This window comes from Hyaena hyaena, unplaced genomic scaffold, assembly GCF_003009895.1.
Source record: "Hyaena hyaena isolate Hyena2069 unplaced genomic scaffold, ASM300989v1 scaffold_152, whole genome shotgun sequence".
Lineage (NCBI taxonomy): Eukaryota > Metazoa > Chordata > Mammalia > Carnivora > Hyaenidae > Hyaena > Hyaena hyaena.
This window is the reverse complement of record NW_024080784.1, coordinates 1,010,362-1,026,138: the sequence shown is the minus strand read 5'-3', so window position 1 is coordinate 1,026,138 and position 15,777 is coordinate 1,010,362. Positions and strand designations below refer to the sequence as shown.

The 15,777-nt window shown below is 38.3% G+C and overlaps 1 protein-coding gene across 1 annotated transcript in view; it reads right to left on the bottom strand.

The window, feature by feature from the left end:
- FBXL13 (F-box and leucine rich repeat protein 13) overlaps positions 1 to 15,777 on the bottom strand; it is a 196,979-nt gene that overhangs the window by 51,201 nt on the left and 130,001 nt on the right. The window contains exons 13-15 of the mRNA XM_039239125.1: positions 6,429 to 6,527; positions 5,774 to 5,891; positions 5,516 to 5,678 (exon numbers count right to left, since the gene is read on the bottom strand). Coding sequence (XP_039095056.1) covers positions 5,516 to 5,678; positions 5,774 to 5,891; positions 6,429 to 6,527 — 380 coding nt within the window. The remainder of the gene's footprint in view (positions 1 to 5,515; positions 5,679 to 5,773; positions 5,892 to 6,428; positions 6,528 to 15,777) is intronic.

Genomic DNA, 15,777 nt, shown 5'->3' with positions numbered 1-15,777 from the left:
TAGAATTCTATTTGGAGACCACTGGACTTGGGAAAGCAATAAAAGGCCTGGTGAGTGAGTGGGTGGATGGGGGAACAGGAGGGATAAGGGAGGAGAGGAATGCAGGCACAACTGATCAACTTATCTGCTGGCAAACATCAGGGCTGGAGTACTCATTGAGAGATATTTTTACTAACAAGAAAACAAATGCAGCATGGGATTTGTAAGACTTAAGAAAGCATATCTCTGAAAATGATTTGAAAAAGAAAACACAAAAACAAGAGAACATATTAAACAGTATAAAGAAGCAGTAGGTAATAAGGGGTGACTTGACTGTAACAAAAATAAAGATATTCTAAGATGCATTCTGAGATGAAAAGGTGGCCACCTGAGATAAGAACAGGTGGCAAACATAGCAATGTTTTTCTAGATACCTCTTCTAAGGCAAGTGAAATAAAAGCAAAAATAAACTATTGGGGTACTACATCGAAATGAAAAATTTTTGCACAGCAAAAGTAGCCAACAAAACAAAAAAGCAAACTTACTGAATGGGAGAAGATATTTGCAAATGATATATCTGATAAGGGGTTAATATCCAAAATATTAAAGAACTGATGTAAGGCAACACCAAAAAACCCCAAAAAACAAAAAACAAAAAACGGTCTAAAACATGGGCAGAAAAACTGAATAGACACTTTTCCAAAGAAGACATACTATTGGTCAACAGACACATGAAAAGATACTCAAAATCACTAATCATCAAGGAAATGCAAATCAAAACCACAATGAGATATCACCCCACACCAGTCAGAATGTCTAATATCAAAAAGACGAGAAATAGGGGCACCTGGGTGGCTTAGTCGGTTAAGCGTACGACTTTCGCTTAGGTCATGATCTCGCGATTCGTGGGTTCGAGCCCCACATCGGGCTATGTGCTGACTGCCAGCTCAGAGCCTGGAGCCTGTTTCAGTCTGTGACTCCCTCTCTCTCTGACCCTCCCCTGCTCACGCTGTCTCTCTCTTTCTCTCTCCTAGAAATAAATAAAAAAACATTAAAAAAAAAGACAAGAAATAATAAGTATTGGTGAGGATGTAGAGAAATGGGAACCATTGTGCACTATTGGGAATGTAAATTGGTGCAACTACCGTGTAAAAAAGTATGGAAGTTCCTCAAAAAATTAAAACTAGAACTACCATAAGATCCATTAATTCCACTATTGGATATTTACCCAAAGAAAACGAAAACACTAATTCAAAAAAAATATATCTACCCCATGTTTATTGCAGCATTATTTATAATAGCCAAGATATAGAAGCAATATAAGGGTCCATCATTGAATAAATAAAGTAATGTGGTGAATATATTTATATACATATATATGTATATATATACACACACACACAATATACAATATATATACAAGTGGAATATTAGGCACCCATAAAAAGTGTGAGATTGTGCCATTTGAGACAACATGGATGGACCTAGAGGGTATTTTGCTAGGTGAAACAAGTCAGACTGAGAAATTCAAAAACCATATGATTCAGCTCATAGTGAAATCTTTAAAAAAATGAATAAACAAACAATAATCTGAATCAGACCTATAAAAAACAGAGAATAAACTGATGGTTGCCAGAAGGTAGAGGGGGTAGGAGGATAAGCAAAACAGGTAAAGAGGTATAGGCGATACAGGCTTCCAGTTATGGAATGAATCAGTCACAGGAATGAAAGGTACAGCATAAGGAATACAGTTAATGATACTGTAATAGTGCTATATTGGGACAGATGATAGCTACATACAGATAGTGAACATGGCATAATGTATAAACATGTCAAATCATTAAGTTGTATAACTGAAACTAATGTAACATTGCATATCAACTATACTCAAATTAACAAACAAGAAAAAAAAAAAGATGGTGAAAAAACTAAAAATTCAATAACCTAATTCAAGTCATCAAAACCAAAATTGACTCTCTTAGAATATGAAATTAATAAGTGGAAGGCATATTTGAAAAGCTCCTTTGAAATGTAGAAGGATAAAGAATCAAAAATAAATGAGATTGAAAATAGAGAATGAGGATTCAGTCTTTAAATAAAGAGGATTCCTGGGGCACCTGGGTGGCTCAGTCGGCTAAGCATCCGACTTCGGCTCAGGTCCGATCTCATGATTTGTGGGTTTGAGCCCCGGGTCGGGTTCTGTGCTGAGAGCTAGCTCAGAGCCTGAAGGCTGCTTCCAATTCCTCTCTGACCCTCCCCTGCTCACACTGCCTCTCTCTCTCTCCCTCTCTCTCTCTCTCAGAAATAAATGAAACATTTTTTTAAATTTTAAAAATAAATAAAGAGGATTCTTGAGAAGGATATAAGAATAAATTAAAACAGCAATAACCACAGACATATAAAAGCTTTTAAAATAGGAAAACAACTCATATGTTAAATCAAATTAATAAGGAGAGTATAATTCCACTAGACCATTAAAACATATTATAAAGCAACAATAACAGATAACATTTATTGAATGCTTATTATATGCCAGACACTATTCTAAGCATATTACATGAGTTATCATATTTGATCCTGACAACAATCCTGAGTATATACTCTTATTTTCTCCATTTGACAGATAAAATACTGTGCAAGATTAGATAGAAGATGGATAAATGAATGGAACAGAAAAGGTAGTCTGAAAACAGATATACATATACACACCCATCTATATAACTCATATATGTGTGTATGTACATATATATGTGTAAGTATGTATATGTTTTTGTATACGTATATATAATTTTATATTATAATCCAGGAGGCATCAAAAATCAACAGAAAAGGATTATTCAGGTAATGGTACAAGTTAATTGGTTAATGTAGTTAGTCCCAAACCTGGTTGTGCATCAAAAGCATCCATGTTGTCTTTTTTAAAAATACACAAGCTGGATTCCATTCCTAAATATTCAGATTTAGTAGCTGTATGGTAGGGCTTGGGCATATGTAGTTTTATTCAGCTCCTTAGGTGATTCTGATACCCTGGAATTTTTATTTTTAAATCATATATATGTTTTCAATTTTATCTTTTCATTACTGATTTCTAATTTAATAGCATTGTAGTGAGAAAATATAATTTGTTGATACCAATAATTTGAAAATTGTCCAAACTTGCTTTCAAACTTCATGCACAGTCCATTTTAAAAAGGAGTGATGTGTGGTTGAGGAAAATGTATATTCTCTGACTCTCAAAGTTAATCTTTTAGGATTATCTCTTAAAGATGAATTTTTAAAAGTCTGTGAAATTCTGATACCTTCACCTCATGATACACTCTTTCATATCTTTCATCTTTTTTAATTTTTACTCTGCTATCATGGAAGAGATTATCTTCAATCTCTGTACTTCTCAGTGAGTTCTAATCTGCTGATTGGCAATCCATTGAGTTTCTTCATTTCAATAACTATGCTATATCTTTTATTCCTAAAAGTTTTATTTTCTTAAATAAATCTAGTTATTTTTGTTATATAATGTTCCCTGATCATATTTCTGATTCCATTAATTTCTTCAAACACTTTATACATATTTCTTATATCCTATGTCTGATAACCCCAATAATCTGAATTATTTGAAGGTAAAATTTATTTTGCTTTTTCTGATGACTCATATCTTTGTACATCTAACAATCTTTAATCGTGAGCACTTCTATTTTATTCTTAATCTGTAGGTGTTTTGGAGGCCTAATTAGAAAATGCTTTCCTCCAGAGAAGCTTCAAGCTAACTTTTTACAGGAGGCTGGTGCTATCTACCTAAGACCATTTTGTTCGCCTTGAAGAGATCCAGCTCTGGTGGAAGTCTCAGGTTCTGCTTCCCTACCTTGAGTCCTACTCAGAGCTGTTCTCTCAGTGGTGGCGTTGACATAAATGTTTATGCTCAGAGCAGCAACACCCTTTTATGTTTGCTTGCTATTCCCTATTCATCCCAGAGAGCATTTGTTGAGAGGTTGATACAGAATCGGGATATTGGATATTGGATCTTTCTCTTACTCTCAGCAGTGTATTTAAAGCATGTTTCATCAAGGATCTAAATTGTGGCACTCATTTGAAAGGTTTTGTTACCTATACTGGTAGAAATAGAAAACCTCCATTTATTTTAAAAGCAGTTAACATGGGGCACCTGGGTGGCTCAGTTGGTTAAGCATCCGACTTCAGCTCAGGTCATGATCTCACAGTTCGTGGGTTTGAGCCCCGCACTGGGCTCTGTGCTGACAGCTAGATCAGAGCCTGGAGTCTGCTTCAGATTCTGTGTCTCCCTCTCTCTCTGACCCTCCCCTGCTCATGCTGTCTCTCTCTCTCTCAGAAATAAATAAAACATTTAAAAATTTTTAAAAAAATTAGTTAACCTGCAGAAGCCTGAGTGAAGTATGAGGACGAAACTCAATTTTATTTCACATATTAATACAGAAAGGATACAGTGTGTGTGTGTGTGTGTCTGTGTGTGTGTGTGTGTGTGTGTGTCTGTGTTCTGTATCACTGTGTACCAAATAAACCCAAACTTTGTGCTTATACATTTATTCCCTCCCAGCTTCTGGGTCTCAGGAATTTGGGAGTGGACTAGCTGGATGGTTCTAGCCTAGCTCTTTCATGAGCTTGCAGTCAAGATTCCAGCTGGGACTTTAGTCATCTGAAAACTTGACTAAGGGTGGGAGGTCTGTCCAAGCTCACTCATGTGGCTGTTGGCAAGAGGCCTCAGTTCCTTGCTGGGTTCTTCACTGGATGCCTGGGTTTCCTAATCTACATTTTTCCCATTTTAAATCCGGTTCCCTCAGTCACCCATGGTGCCTCCCCATTTTAATAATAGGGATCATGGGTCAAGATTTTTGTAGCTCAGCTTATTACTCTGAGTAGTCCTATGTTCTCACAAATATTAGCCAACTTCATAGTCAAATATTATTTTGCCAGCCTGTGGCCCCTATAAGATTATTAAAAAATGTACATGGACAATAGGCTGAGATCCACGAGTGAAGAGTTTTCAGCAAGAATTTGACCCTTGACCACCTGAGAATACCAAGGGAGAAGCCCAAAGCCCACCTGAAGAAAGGATTTCATTAAGAGTTTGTCTTCTTCGGTCCATATGTTTGGGAATCCACACAAAGGAGAAATCTCACCACAACTCAAGAAGAAACACTTCAGTAAAGTTGGTTCCTCCTGAGCAACTAATAAGTCCATTTGGGGAAAGGCCTGTTAAATGAACTAGCCATGAGAACCCTCACTAAGAAAAGTAGCCCATAAGTGTTCCTGTGAATTGATTTAATCCCATAAGAGCCCATAATTCCAATTATCCTGAGCTTTGCCTGACAATCACCCTGCCCTTCCATAAGACCACCTGGGGTGGGTTCCCCTTCTTTGTGTTACCCCAGAACTCTGCACTTCCCTCCACTTGAACTTCTGCTTTTCATGTTTACCCGACTAACCAATGAGCACCTTGAGGAGAAGGTCTCGCACATTCTAGATAATCAATATTTCTTGAACATATAACTGAATGGCTCATTACCTTATACAATTTGCCAAATTCAACACGGTCAGTTGCTTCAAAGGTGAAAGTGACTTAAGGCTACCATCTGTTAATCTCTTGCAGTCTGCCATGTAAATGTGCCTGATATTTGGATAGGTCTTGTCTATAAATTTGAAGCATGCATCAGTAATCCTTTTATTTCCTGTTTAAAAAAAATAGAAGACAAGTATTATATTTGTAATGCCACCAGAGTAAAAGTAAACATTAATGCTGAACCCCATTTTTAATATCACAGACCTTCAAATCGGATCTTTCTGAGGTTACACGTAGAAAGAGCTTTAAAAGCACAATCAGAGATATGTGGCGCACCGATGAAAATTATTGATGTAATATGAGGGCACCTTTCAACTAAAGCCTTTAGAAGAAGAAAAGAGGATAAAATTTACCACAGTGTATAGAACAAGCTTAGCAAAGCAATGAGGTTATTTATTTTTCTGCATACTTTCAGAAGCAGACATATTAACTATTACATTTTCCTAATTTCAAAGACAATGGGAATTTATTCAATATGTTTTAGTACACTCACATTTGAGTACTGCAGAGGAATCAGAATTAAATTATGTTACAAAGGTATGGGAAAATATGAGAAACTGAAATGCTGAAAAAATCACTACATTTAGAAGTCTGACATGTAGCACAAAAGTCAATATTTATGCTTAGGTTATAGTCTCTGTAACAAAAATATCCTAATTGTGAAATAGTGTGTTAGGGCATGTAAGGATTCAAATGTTCAACTGTTTGTATGTGTGTGTATGGATTTTTAGATGATTTTTTTCTTACTCTAAAAACAGCTAAAGTGAAAATCCCATTCATATTTTTCAATAATTCAGGCCACTAGAAAATGTGCGCATCAAACAGGACTGAGAAGAAAATGTACTTTGCAGCTACCTACTTTTATACAGTTATCCGTCAGAGTTGGCATGTCGTTGATGGTCAGATGCATAATTCCAGTGCAACTGTTCGCAATGTTCCTGAAGCCTTGGACTGAAATCTGAATTGTACAAAGTATATGAAAATGATGGTAGAACTCATTAGCATGACAGCTAAGAAAACCCAAAAGAAGTCATAACCAAAGGTATGTCATGATGTTGCTACTATATTTTAAAATTGGAACCATAAAATATGACAGACATAAATAAGAGGGAAAGAATCTAGTCTTGATTTCTTTACTATTTAACTTCTTATATGTATATATTATGCAATGATCATCACAATAGGTCTAGTTAACTTATCGTTTAATTGTTTTACTGAGACAAAATTCATGTAACATAAAAGTAATCACTTAAATGGGCCCTTAACCATTCATGAGCTTATGTAACCACAACCTCTATCTGGTTCCAAAACATTTCTATCGGGAAACTGCTGATAGAAATAAGGAGCAATTGCTCCTTATACTCCCCTTCTCTCACCCCTAGCAATCACTAATCTGTGTTTTGTCTCTATGGATTTACCTATCCTAAATATTTCACAGAAGTGGAATTATATAGTATATGGCCTTTTGTGTCTGTTTTCTTTCACTTAGCATAATTTTTTGAGGTTCATCCATGGTGTAGCATGTATCAGTACCTTAATCATTTTTATGGCTGAATAATATTCTATTGAATGAATACATGGCATTTTGTTCATCCATACATCTGTTGATGGATATTTGGGCTGTTTCCATCTTTTGGATATTTTGAACAGTGCTACTATGAACATACATGTACATCTATCTGTTTGAGTACCAGTTTTCAATTCTTCTGAATATATATGTAGGAGTAGAATTGCTCGACCATATGGTAATGCTATGTTTAACTGTTTTAAGGGACCACCAAAATGTTTTTTACAGTGATTGTATCATTTTACATTCCAACCAGCAAGCTATGAGTGTTCCCACTTCTCCACATCTTTGCCAACATTATTTTTGTTTTCTCATATTTTTCTTTTTTTTTAAGTTTTTATTTATTTATTTTGAGAGAAAGAGAGAGTGCATGTGTGCGCAAGGAGGAGAGGAGCAGAGAGAAAATTCCTAGCCAGCTCCATGCTGTCAGAAGAGAGCCAAAATGGGACTTGAACTCACAAACCATGAGATCATGACCTGAGCCAAAAACAAGAGTCAGACACTAAACCAACTGAGCCACCCAGGCACCCTGCCTGGCCACATTTTGATCCATATCAGCATCTTGGAGATTATCCACCCTATCTGGTACCACTAAGTGCCTGAACCAGGCATAACTAAAAAGAAAGCTTTCAGATCTTACTGTTGCCTCACATTGTTAAGTTAGAACAGAAACCCCCAAGCCCTTAAAGTTGCAATCCAAAATACTTAATTAAGGAATTTCAGTTTCTTAAAGTTAAATAACTGAATTAGGAGGGGAAACATTCCATTTCTAAATGCGTGTGAGTATTATTTAACTTGCATAGCTTGAATTGTATTATTGAACTTCTGTATCTTTGTGAGAAAGCATGTTTAGCACTGTTAGAGTTCTCACAGAGTGAATGTGATTGTACCATGTCATGAAAGTCATAGCTTATAAGTGACTCCTCAAACATGATGACATATTACAAAATGGCTGGAGGTGGGAACAGCAGAAGAAGAGGCAGTCTGTTCAAAGGAGCTAGGACTTCTCTTCTAGACTGAAGTAGCCTCCAGGAGATGAGCAAACAGTCTCAGGTTCCTTGATCAGTGTTCCCCAGATTACAAATTGACAGAACGAGAACACAGATATTCAAACTCTTAATCCAATGTTCCTTCTGATGAACATTCTTCAACAATAACATCCATTTCAACTGTCCCACCTCAGATGCCATAGTTCTTTAGACTTAGCTGCTCTAGCCAGAAAGACATCTTACTTCTCCAGTACTCAGTGGACCTCTCTGCTCTTCGTTTGACCTTGTACCTCCCTTTGCCTCTTTCTCTTTTCATCTATTTAAGCCTTAACTATTTCTCAAGTTCCAATGACTCCAGCTACTTTCCTTCTCTTTCCCTTATAAGCCTAAAACTCTTTATTTTGGCCATAACTCTTTCCTATAACCTGCATGTCTTAATTCCCCCCAAGGAGATGATCTTATACTCTTTTTTAACTTCTTACTGTGTTGGACAACTATTTGGGGCTGAATGAATTAAATTTAGGAGTAAGACAAATAAAGTCTGGGAAAGTACAGAATTTGGCTACACATGAAACCGAAAACAATTCCAAGTCGAAGGTAAAGCACCAGTGAAAGCGAAGCAGGGAGAGCTTTGGACTTGGATGAAGTGGCAAGATCACCCCTGGGATGAATAGGAAAAGGTGAGGAGGGAGGGAAAGCTAACAGAAGACCCATAAGACGAGAGTGAGGTATTTTGTATTGTACTGTCAGGGATTCTTGAGTAAGTTTCCATAAGTATTCCCAGAGAAAAGTCCAGGGGAGATGAATGAACATTAAAAATCTGGAGATCAGAGGAGGGAAGAAGGCTGGGGTTGGAATCAGCAGAGCTGGGTTGGAGTCTGACTCCGCTTCTTTCTCATTTGTAACAAAAGGCAACTCAACCTCTCTGACACTTAGTCTTCCCATCTGTAAAATGGGCATTATCATATGGGTAAATTATTAACAATTCTAATTAATATTAATATAATAATTAATGATAATAATATAATGATTTGTTAATTATCATTATTAATGACACCTGTTTTAGGAGATACTTGCGAAAACAAAATGAGGTAATGTGTATGTAAAAATGGTCAGTTAGCACAATGTCTGGCACGTGATACTGGATACCAGTTTTCCTATTAGTGTTATTCTGGGTGTATTGTGTCCCCATAGAGAAGTACAGATGCATGACCTAGAGACAGAAGACCTTGAGAGATCATTCTAGTGCATCCCTCACATTGCAAACATAAGGAAATAGTATTCAGAGAAGTAGTGTAGTTTGAGAACAGGTTCTTTTATTTTATTTTATTTTTTATTTAAAAACATTTTTAATGTTTTTATTTATTTCTGAGAGAGAGAGAGAGACAGCTTGAGCAGAGGAGGGTCAGAGAGAGAGAGGGAGACACAGAATCTGAAGCAGGCTCCAAGCTCTGAGCTAACTGTCAGCACAGAACCCGACGCGGGGCTCAAACCCATGTACCGTGAGATCATGACCTGAGCTGAAGTCAGACGCTTAAATGACTGAGCCGAGCCACCCAGGCACCCCAAGAACAGGTTCTTTATCTATTCTCCATGTCCCCAGTGTCCCCATTGCGGGACAGTTTCAGATAGAGTGAGTGCTCCCTAAGTGCTGAATGAATGAATGTATGAATGGTCTTGAGTCACATCATCTGAGCAGAGCCAAGGCTAGAGGCCACCTCTTCCCATATGACCCACAATTCCAGGGATGGGAATAGTTGTTTTTTTACAACACTTAAATTTCTCCCCTTTATCTCAGACCCTGGTATATTACCCTGGCACTATTATTTCAATAATGGCTTCCCCTAAAACACAAGATTAAAAAAATAAAAAATTACCAAAAAAACCCAAACCTTTTCTCTCCTGCTGTCTCAGAAACATATTTATGACAAGATTTTCTGAACAAGGGAAAAAATTATAGCTGTAATCAGCCACAGCTGAGTGATTCCTTGCACTGCAGCCAAATGCTTGGTGCTATCAACCAATAAGACTGTGTCCAGAAAAGGGGTGGGGGAACCTCTAAGAAGAGCGTTTTAGTTTTGTCCTGGCATAAAATGCTTAGTTCTCTACACAGTTTATTTTAGAATGTCCAAAAAGATGCTTGGTTAATACTTTATGACTCAAATATTCTGCCAGAATCTTTTAGGCCAACCAACTATTACTTGTCCTTTCTCTTCAGTGGAATAATGGGAATATAAGCCTGAAATTAACAATCCCTCACTAATGGAAAGAAAACAAAATATTTTACCATGTTAAAACAACAGGCTTTGCCACGGCATCTTGTGTTTAATATTCTTATGAAACTTGGGATCTAATCTCTCTTCGTTTAGTTGTGATGTGATTTGGGCTTCAGTTTTGATACCAGCTGGAGCCCTGCCACCCTGCTCTTTGCTGCTGAACCCCCATTGGTTAGGAAATTGGGGGAGTTGGCCGCACCAAGGCCATCGTAATCTCAAATCCCAGCAGACAGCTACTGCTGCTGATGGGGGCAGAGAAGTTTTGGTGATCATTGGAAATTCTCTCCAGCTGCCTCTGGGTGGGTCTGAACCCATGAGCAGAACAGGACAGAGCTGTCTGTGGAGGAAATGAGTTGTCAGTGAGCCATTCGAAATGAAGACTGAAGCTTGAGCACCAACAACTAGCTCACATCCCGCTTTGCTGCTGGAAGGTGGTAAAAAGAAGAAAGGAACTTATCTCAGGGAGAATAACATCTTACTAAGCTTCCACTTTCCACTATTTACAATATTGTCTCTGAATATCAGTTAGCTCAGCAACACAGAAAGGAGATGTATGTAGGGCCAGAACCTCTATGACGGCGAGAAATATCCATCTTGGGTAAACATTGCCCAAGTTGTGTTCCTGTACCATTTCCAGCTGTTTCTCTCATTCGAACAACACTGTAACCAATGACTAATGGGTAATGTAATGACTTTAGTCATATCCATATATCCTTCATGACCTCCCGGTGACCTCAGAGAAGGCTGGCTTAGCAAGTAGAATGAATTGTTGGAGAAAAAGACAAAGATTTTCCCCCCAAACACAGAACACTTTGTTTTATTGCATTCAAATGTGCCACAAGCTTCTAAAATAGCAACATTTCCCAGGGTCTGTGCTAAAAGGGCTTGACAGGCTTTCAAATATTGTGTCCTCTGTGGTGACAGAAAGAGAGGCCTCGTTATTACCCTCTATTTTCCAGTCTATATATTCTTCATGGCTACCCTTTCCTCTATGTTTGCTAACATGCTTCTCCTAGGTAGCCCTCCCTGATCACTTCAGATAGAACTATTTCCTCCTCTTGGATCTCAGAGCACCAAACACCACAGCCCTCAGTTTGAATTTTGTATCCTCTCCCTTGTATAATAATTACGTGTACACATGTTTAATATTCCTGTCCAGGAACACAGACAGCATCTTATCCGTCATGCCCTTCCTAGTCCCACACAGGTGCTTGGCACTGAGTATGATACAACAACTGTCTGTCAGTAGACCAAGTAGTTGTTGAATATATTGTTGCAGAATGTAAATTAGAATTAATAGTTCTAAAGGTGGAGGGGATGACAATAATCAATATGGTCATTTGTTACAGATTGATGTATTTGTCTAAAAATATCGGATAGCCAAACATAAAAAAGAAAGTTTCATTTTCCAGTGTCTGGGGAATTAGAATAAAAGATTTGTGAAGCCTCCAGATGCCAGGACGGCAAGTGTGCATCCCAACTCCGTGCGCTCACTGCACAGTGACTCAGAGCTGTGATCTACAGAAGTAGGCTTGACCCTTCTTGAACTTCATCATCCTTGTTTAGAGTACACCATCTTGCTCTTTTCCTCAATGGCCAAATTGCTCACAGCTTCTCCTCTACTGTAATAGAGCTTTATCTCCCTTTTAAGTGAGAGAATCACAACCATAATACCTTCTTACTACAACACAATGATCCACAGAGCTACTTGATTTGTCTAGATTTATTGAGCTAGATTAGGGTTTTATAACTACAGTTGTAACCACAGGCTTCAACAGGGGGCCAAAGACCCAAGTAGAGTTTTGTGAAGAATTTATGAAATTCTGTATGTAAGTCATGTCCTAAGTTAGGGAGCAGAGAAGAAACTGAAAGAAGGTTGGCTTTTCAGAAAGCCCTAAAATTTTTCCAAACCTTTTTTCAGGAGTGCGAAACATGATCTTAGTCCCCTAAGACTCATCATTTTGTCATCCGATTCTTCAAGATCTAAAAATTGCTGCCAGGTGTTTCATTTGTTACTGCTGAATGTAATAAACATCCTTATACATTTTGCCTACAGAGATTGCATTTAGCTATGGATATATTTTTTTTAATTTTTATTTATTTCTAGGAGAGAGAGAGAGAGAGAGAGAGACAGCGTGAGCAGGGGAGGGTCAGAGAGAGAAGGAGACACAGACTCCGAAACAGGCTCCAGGCTCTGAGCTGGCAGTCAGCGCAGAGCCCGACGCGGGGCTCGAACCCACAAACCGCGAGATCATGACCTAAGCGAAAGTCGGACGCTTAACCGACTAAGCCACCCAGGCGCCCCTTTTTAGCTATGGATATTAACAGTAGATGTTTGTTATATTTCTTTATGTTTTATTTTCAATATGGCTAGCATAAAGTTATACTCAAACTCATAACAACCATTTAAATTTAGATGAGTCCTAGCTACAAGAAATATAAAGTGATTTTCATGAAGTCTATTTTTTTCAACACAGTTTGAAGTATAATTCAGGCAAGTCATAAAGCATTCCTTTAACAGGGAAACTGAGGCACAAGATCGGACCCAGAAAAGCAGAAATTGCACTGTGGTTTTTCTGATTCATGACTGTTTTCCTACTAGAACTCCTTCTTATTAATGACATTTAATGACCACATAATATTTTTTTCAAATAGAAAAAAGGCAACATTTTTTAAACTATATCCAGTATATAGCACTTTACAGTTTTACAAATGATAGTCTAGTTGTATAGAGCCTGGTATTCAGAATTAGTTGGATCAAGGTTATCATCTTGACCCGGACATTTTTTGTGTGATCTTAGGCAAGTTACTTTGTCTTAGCACCATTTTCAGTGGTGTGTGAGGCCAGTTTATATCAGCTTGCAAGCGCAACTTGTTAAATTTTTAGGAACTCTGCAAGCCTGTGTTAAACACAGCCATGTTAAAAATTAAGTGATACAAACTTAAATGTTATATTAACAAAGGTAGTGAATTCTCAAACTCATCACTTTCTAATTATTTTATTACATGTTACTATTTCCTATACTCTTGAGGATACTTATGTTTATTGTATCTGTACAGTGAAAATATTACATAATGGTGTACCACTTCCCCTCTCTTCCCAACTCCCTCTCATTGGTAACTTGAAATAGGTCATGGTGAGAGTATTTACACCTTGGAAATCAGCAACCTTTGCAAATCAGGGCTTTCTCTGCTTCCTGCCACTTGTTAAATGTTTACCAGCACATAATTTTTCAGTTTCCACATCTCTAAAATGGGGATAATAGGTACCTCATGCAGTTATGTATAAAGATTAAATCAGGTAATAAATGTAAAACAATTACCTCAACACCTAGCACCAAGTCAGTACCCAACAAATGATAGCAATTATTATTACTATCTATTAAAATACAGAATAAGGGGAAATGGAATCAAACAAATGTAAATGAATCATAATTTTGAATTTAGCTGTTGACAATTCATTTTGGTACATAGTCTGCTTCTTCACAACTGATTTAGCTATTACACAACTCATTGCTCCAATTGCCTCTTCTTGGTAACCTAGCAAATCTGTACCTCCACTCCCAGCTCTGTGCCAAGGACCAGACTTCTACACAGAAGCACAACTTTCTAAAGCTGAAAAGGATCTCAGAGATCATCTAGCCCAAACTAGCCATTCTACAGATAAAGGAACTGAGGCAGAAAAGCTAAGTGACTGTCCAGGGTTGTACCAGGGGGTGGTGGCACAGCACGGACTAGACCCCAGGTCTCCCAGCTCCAGCTTGGGGCTCCTTTCACCATCCCTCTGCCTTCTGCTGTATGAGAGAGAGAAAGAGAAATCCCTTTCCACTCCTGACTTGCTTATGCAGTCTCCCGTCCATTTGGCCAGTACCTTCGCTGCTGGACATGCCCCTCTGTCTTTCTCCCACCTCTACCACAATCCCCAGAGGTGAACAAGTAAAACCTTCCATGATCTTTGCCTTTCTGGAAGGGGAGGCTGGAACTTATGTAGCCTAGAGAGAACTGAAATGACCTTGGAATCTTCCCATATGCAGTTCGCACATCCTACCTTTAAGATTCGTGGGTCCCAGAGAGACCTAACAGTAAAAGAACTGTTGATAAACCATGATTATTGCATTGAATCATTTGAACATTTCTGGAATGCTGCCTCTTTTCATTTTTGTTGACTTGGGTGTACTGACTAAAAAATTAATTGATGAAAAAGTACTTTCACGGTCGTATTTCATATTTTCCTAGGCTCTTTCCTTCCCCTAAATCTAAAGCAACGTCAAACCCCACCCTTACCAAGAAAAAAACTATCAGACTTTGCTCTGGAAAGTTGCCAACTTCTCACCTCCTTAACAGACTTCTTGAGTTTCCACTAGAAGCACCTGGCTGGCCATACCCTGAAATTGGCTGCCATTTCATTCATTCATTCATTCATTCACCTATTCATTGATTAAATGTTGATCAAAATCCTACTCCTACTACATGCAAGGTACTATGTATTATATGCTAAGGATACAAATACACAGATAAATAAGGCACCGTCCAGATGCGTATGATGGGGAGGACAGCAGACAGATAAACAGACCACTGAATATGGAGAATGTTTCATTAAAGTTCAATGATAAAAGAACACACAGGAAGGATCATAGCCTAGCTTAAGTTGGAAGGATAGGAGGGCTCAGTGAGAGCTTCCTAGAGAAAGAAGGATGTGACTGAACAAAGCGTCAAAGGATATGTACAAGCTAACCTGGTGAATGGGAGAGAGAGAGACAATAGGAGGATCACTCTAAATGCTGGGTGGGTGTAGTTGAAGGAGCCAGAAGTGAAAGCAGGGAGGTCATCATAATAATGCAGTGACGAAATGGCCAGTGCCAAACAGCCCAAGGCAAGAGCTCATGTGTTGAAAAAACAGCAAGGAAACCGGTGTGACTAGAACAGATTTGGTAAGTAGGAGAGCAGTGGGAATTAATTCCAGAAGGTCCATTGGGGGAGAAGACAGATTACATCAGGTCTTGAAGTTCCTTCCAAGGTTTTCCTTTTATTGAGTGCATAGGATGCCTCAACGGGTATTGGAGTAGAGGAAGGACATTGACTTGGGCAGGGGGTACAAGGTGAGCCTAATAAAATAACTGAGGCTGGAAATGAAGAACAGGGGAGGCACAGAGGCAGAATCTTCTATTCCAAGCTCTCTTACTCTCTTATCTGAAAATATAAATCTGAATCTTGACCTTCATCTAGCTCCTTCTCCTACTCTGTGTTCAGAGTTGTTGGTTTCTGGGCATTTGGGTTTCAGCCTGAGATCAGCTACATCCTTCCCAGCATAGCTGTGGTGTTTCCATGCTTGGCTTCCTACACAGTGCAATAACCCACTGCGACACATAAATCAGT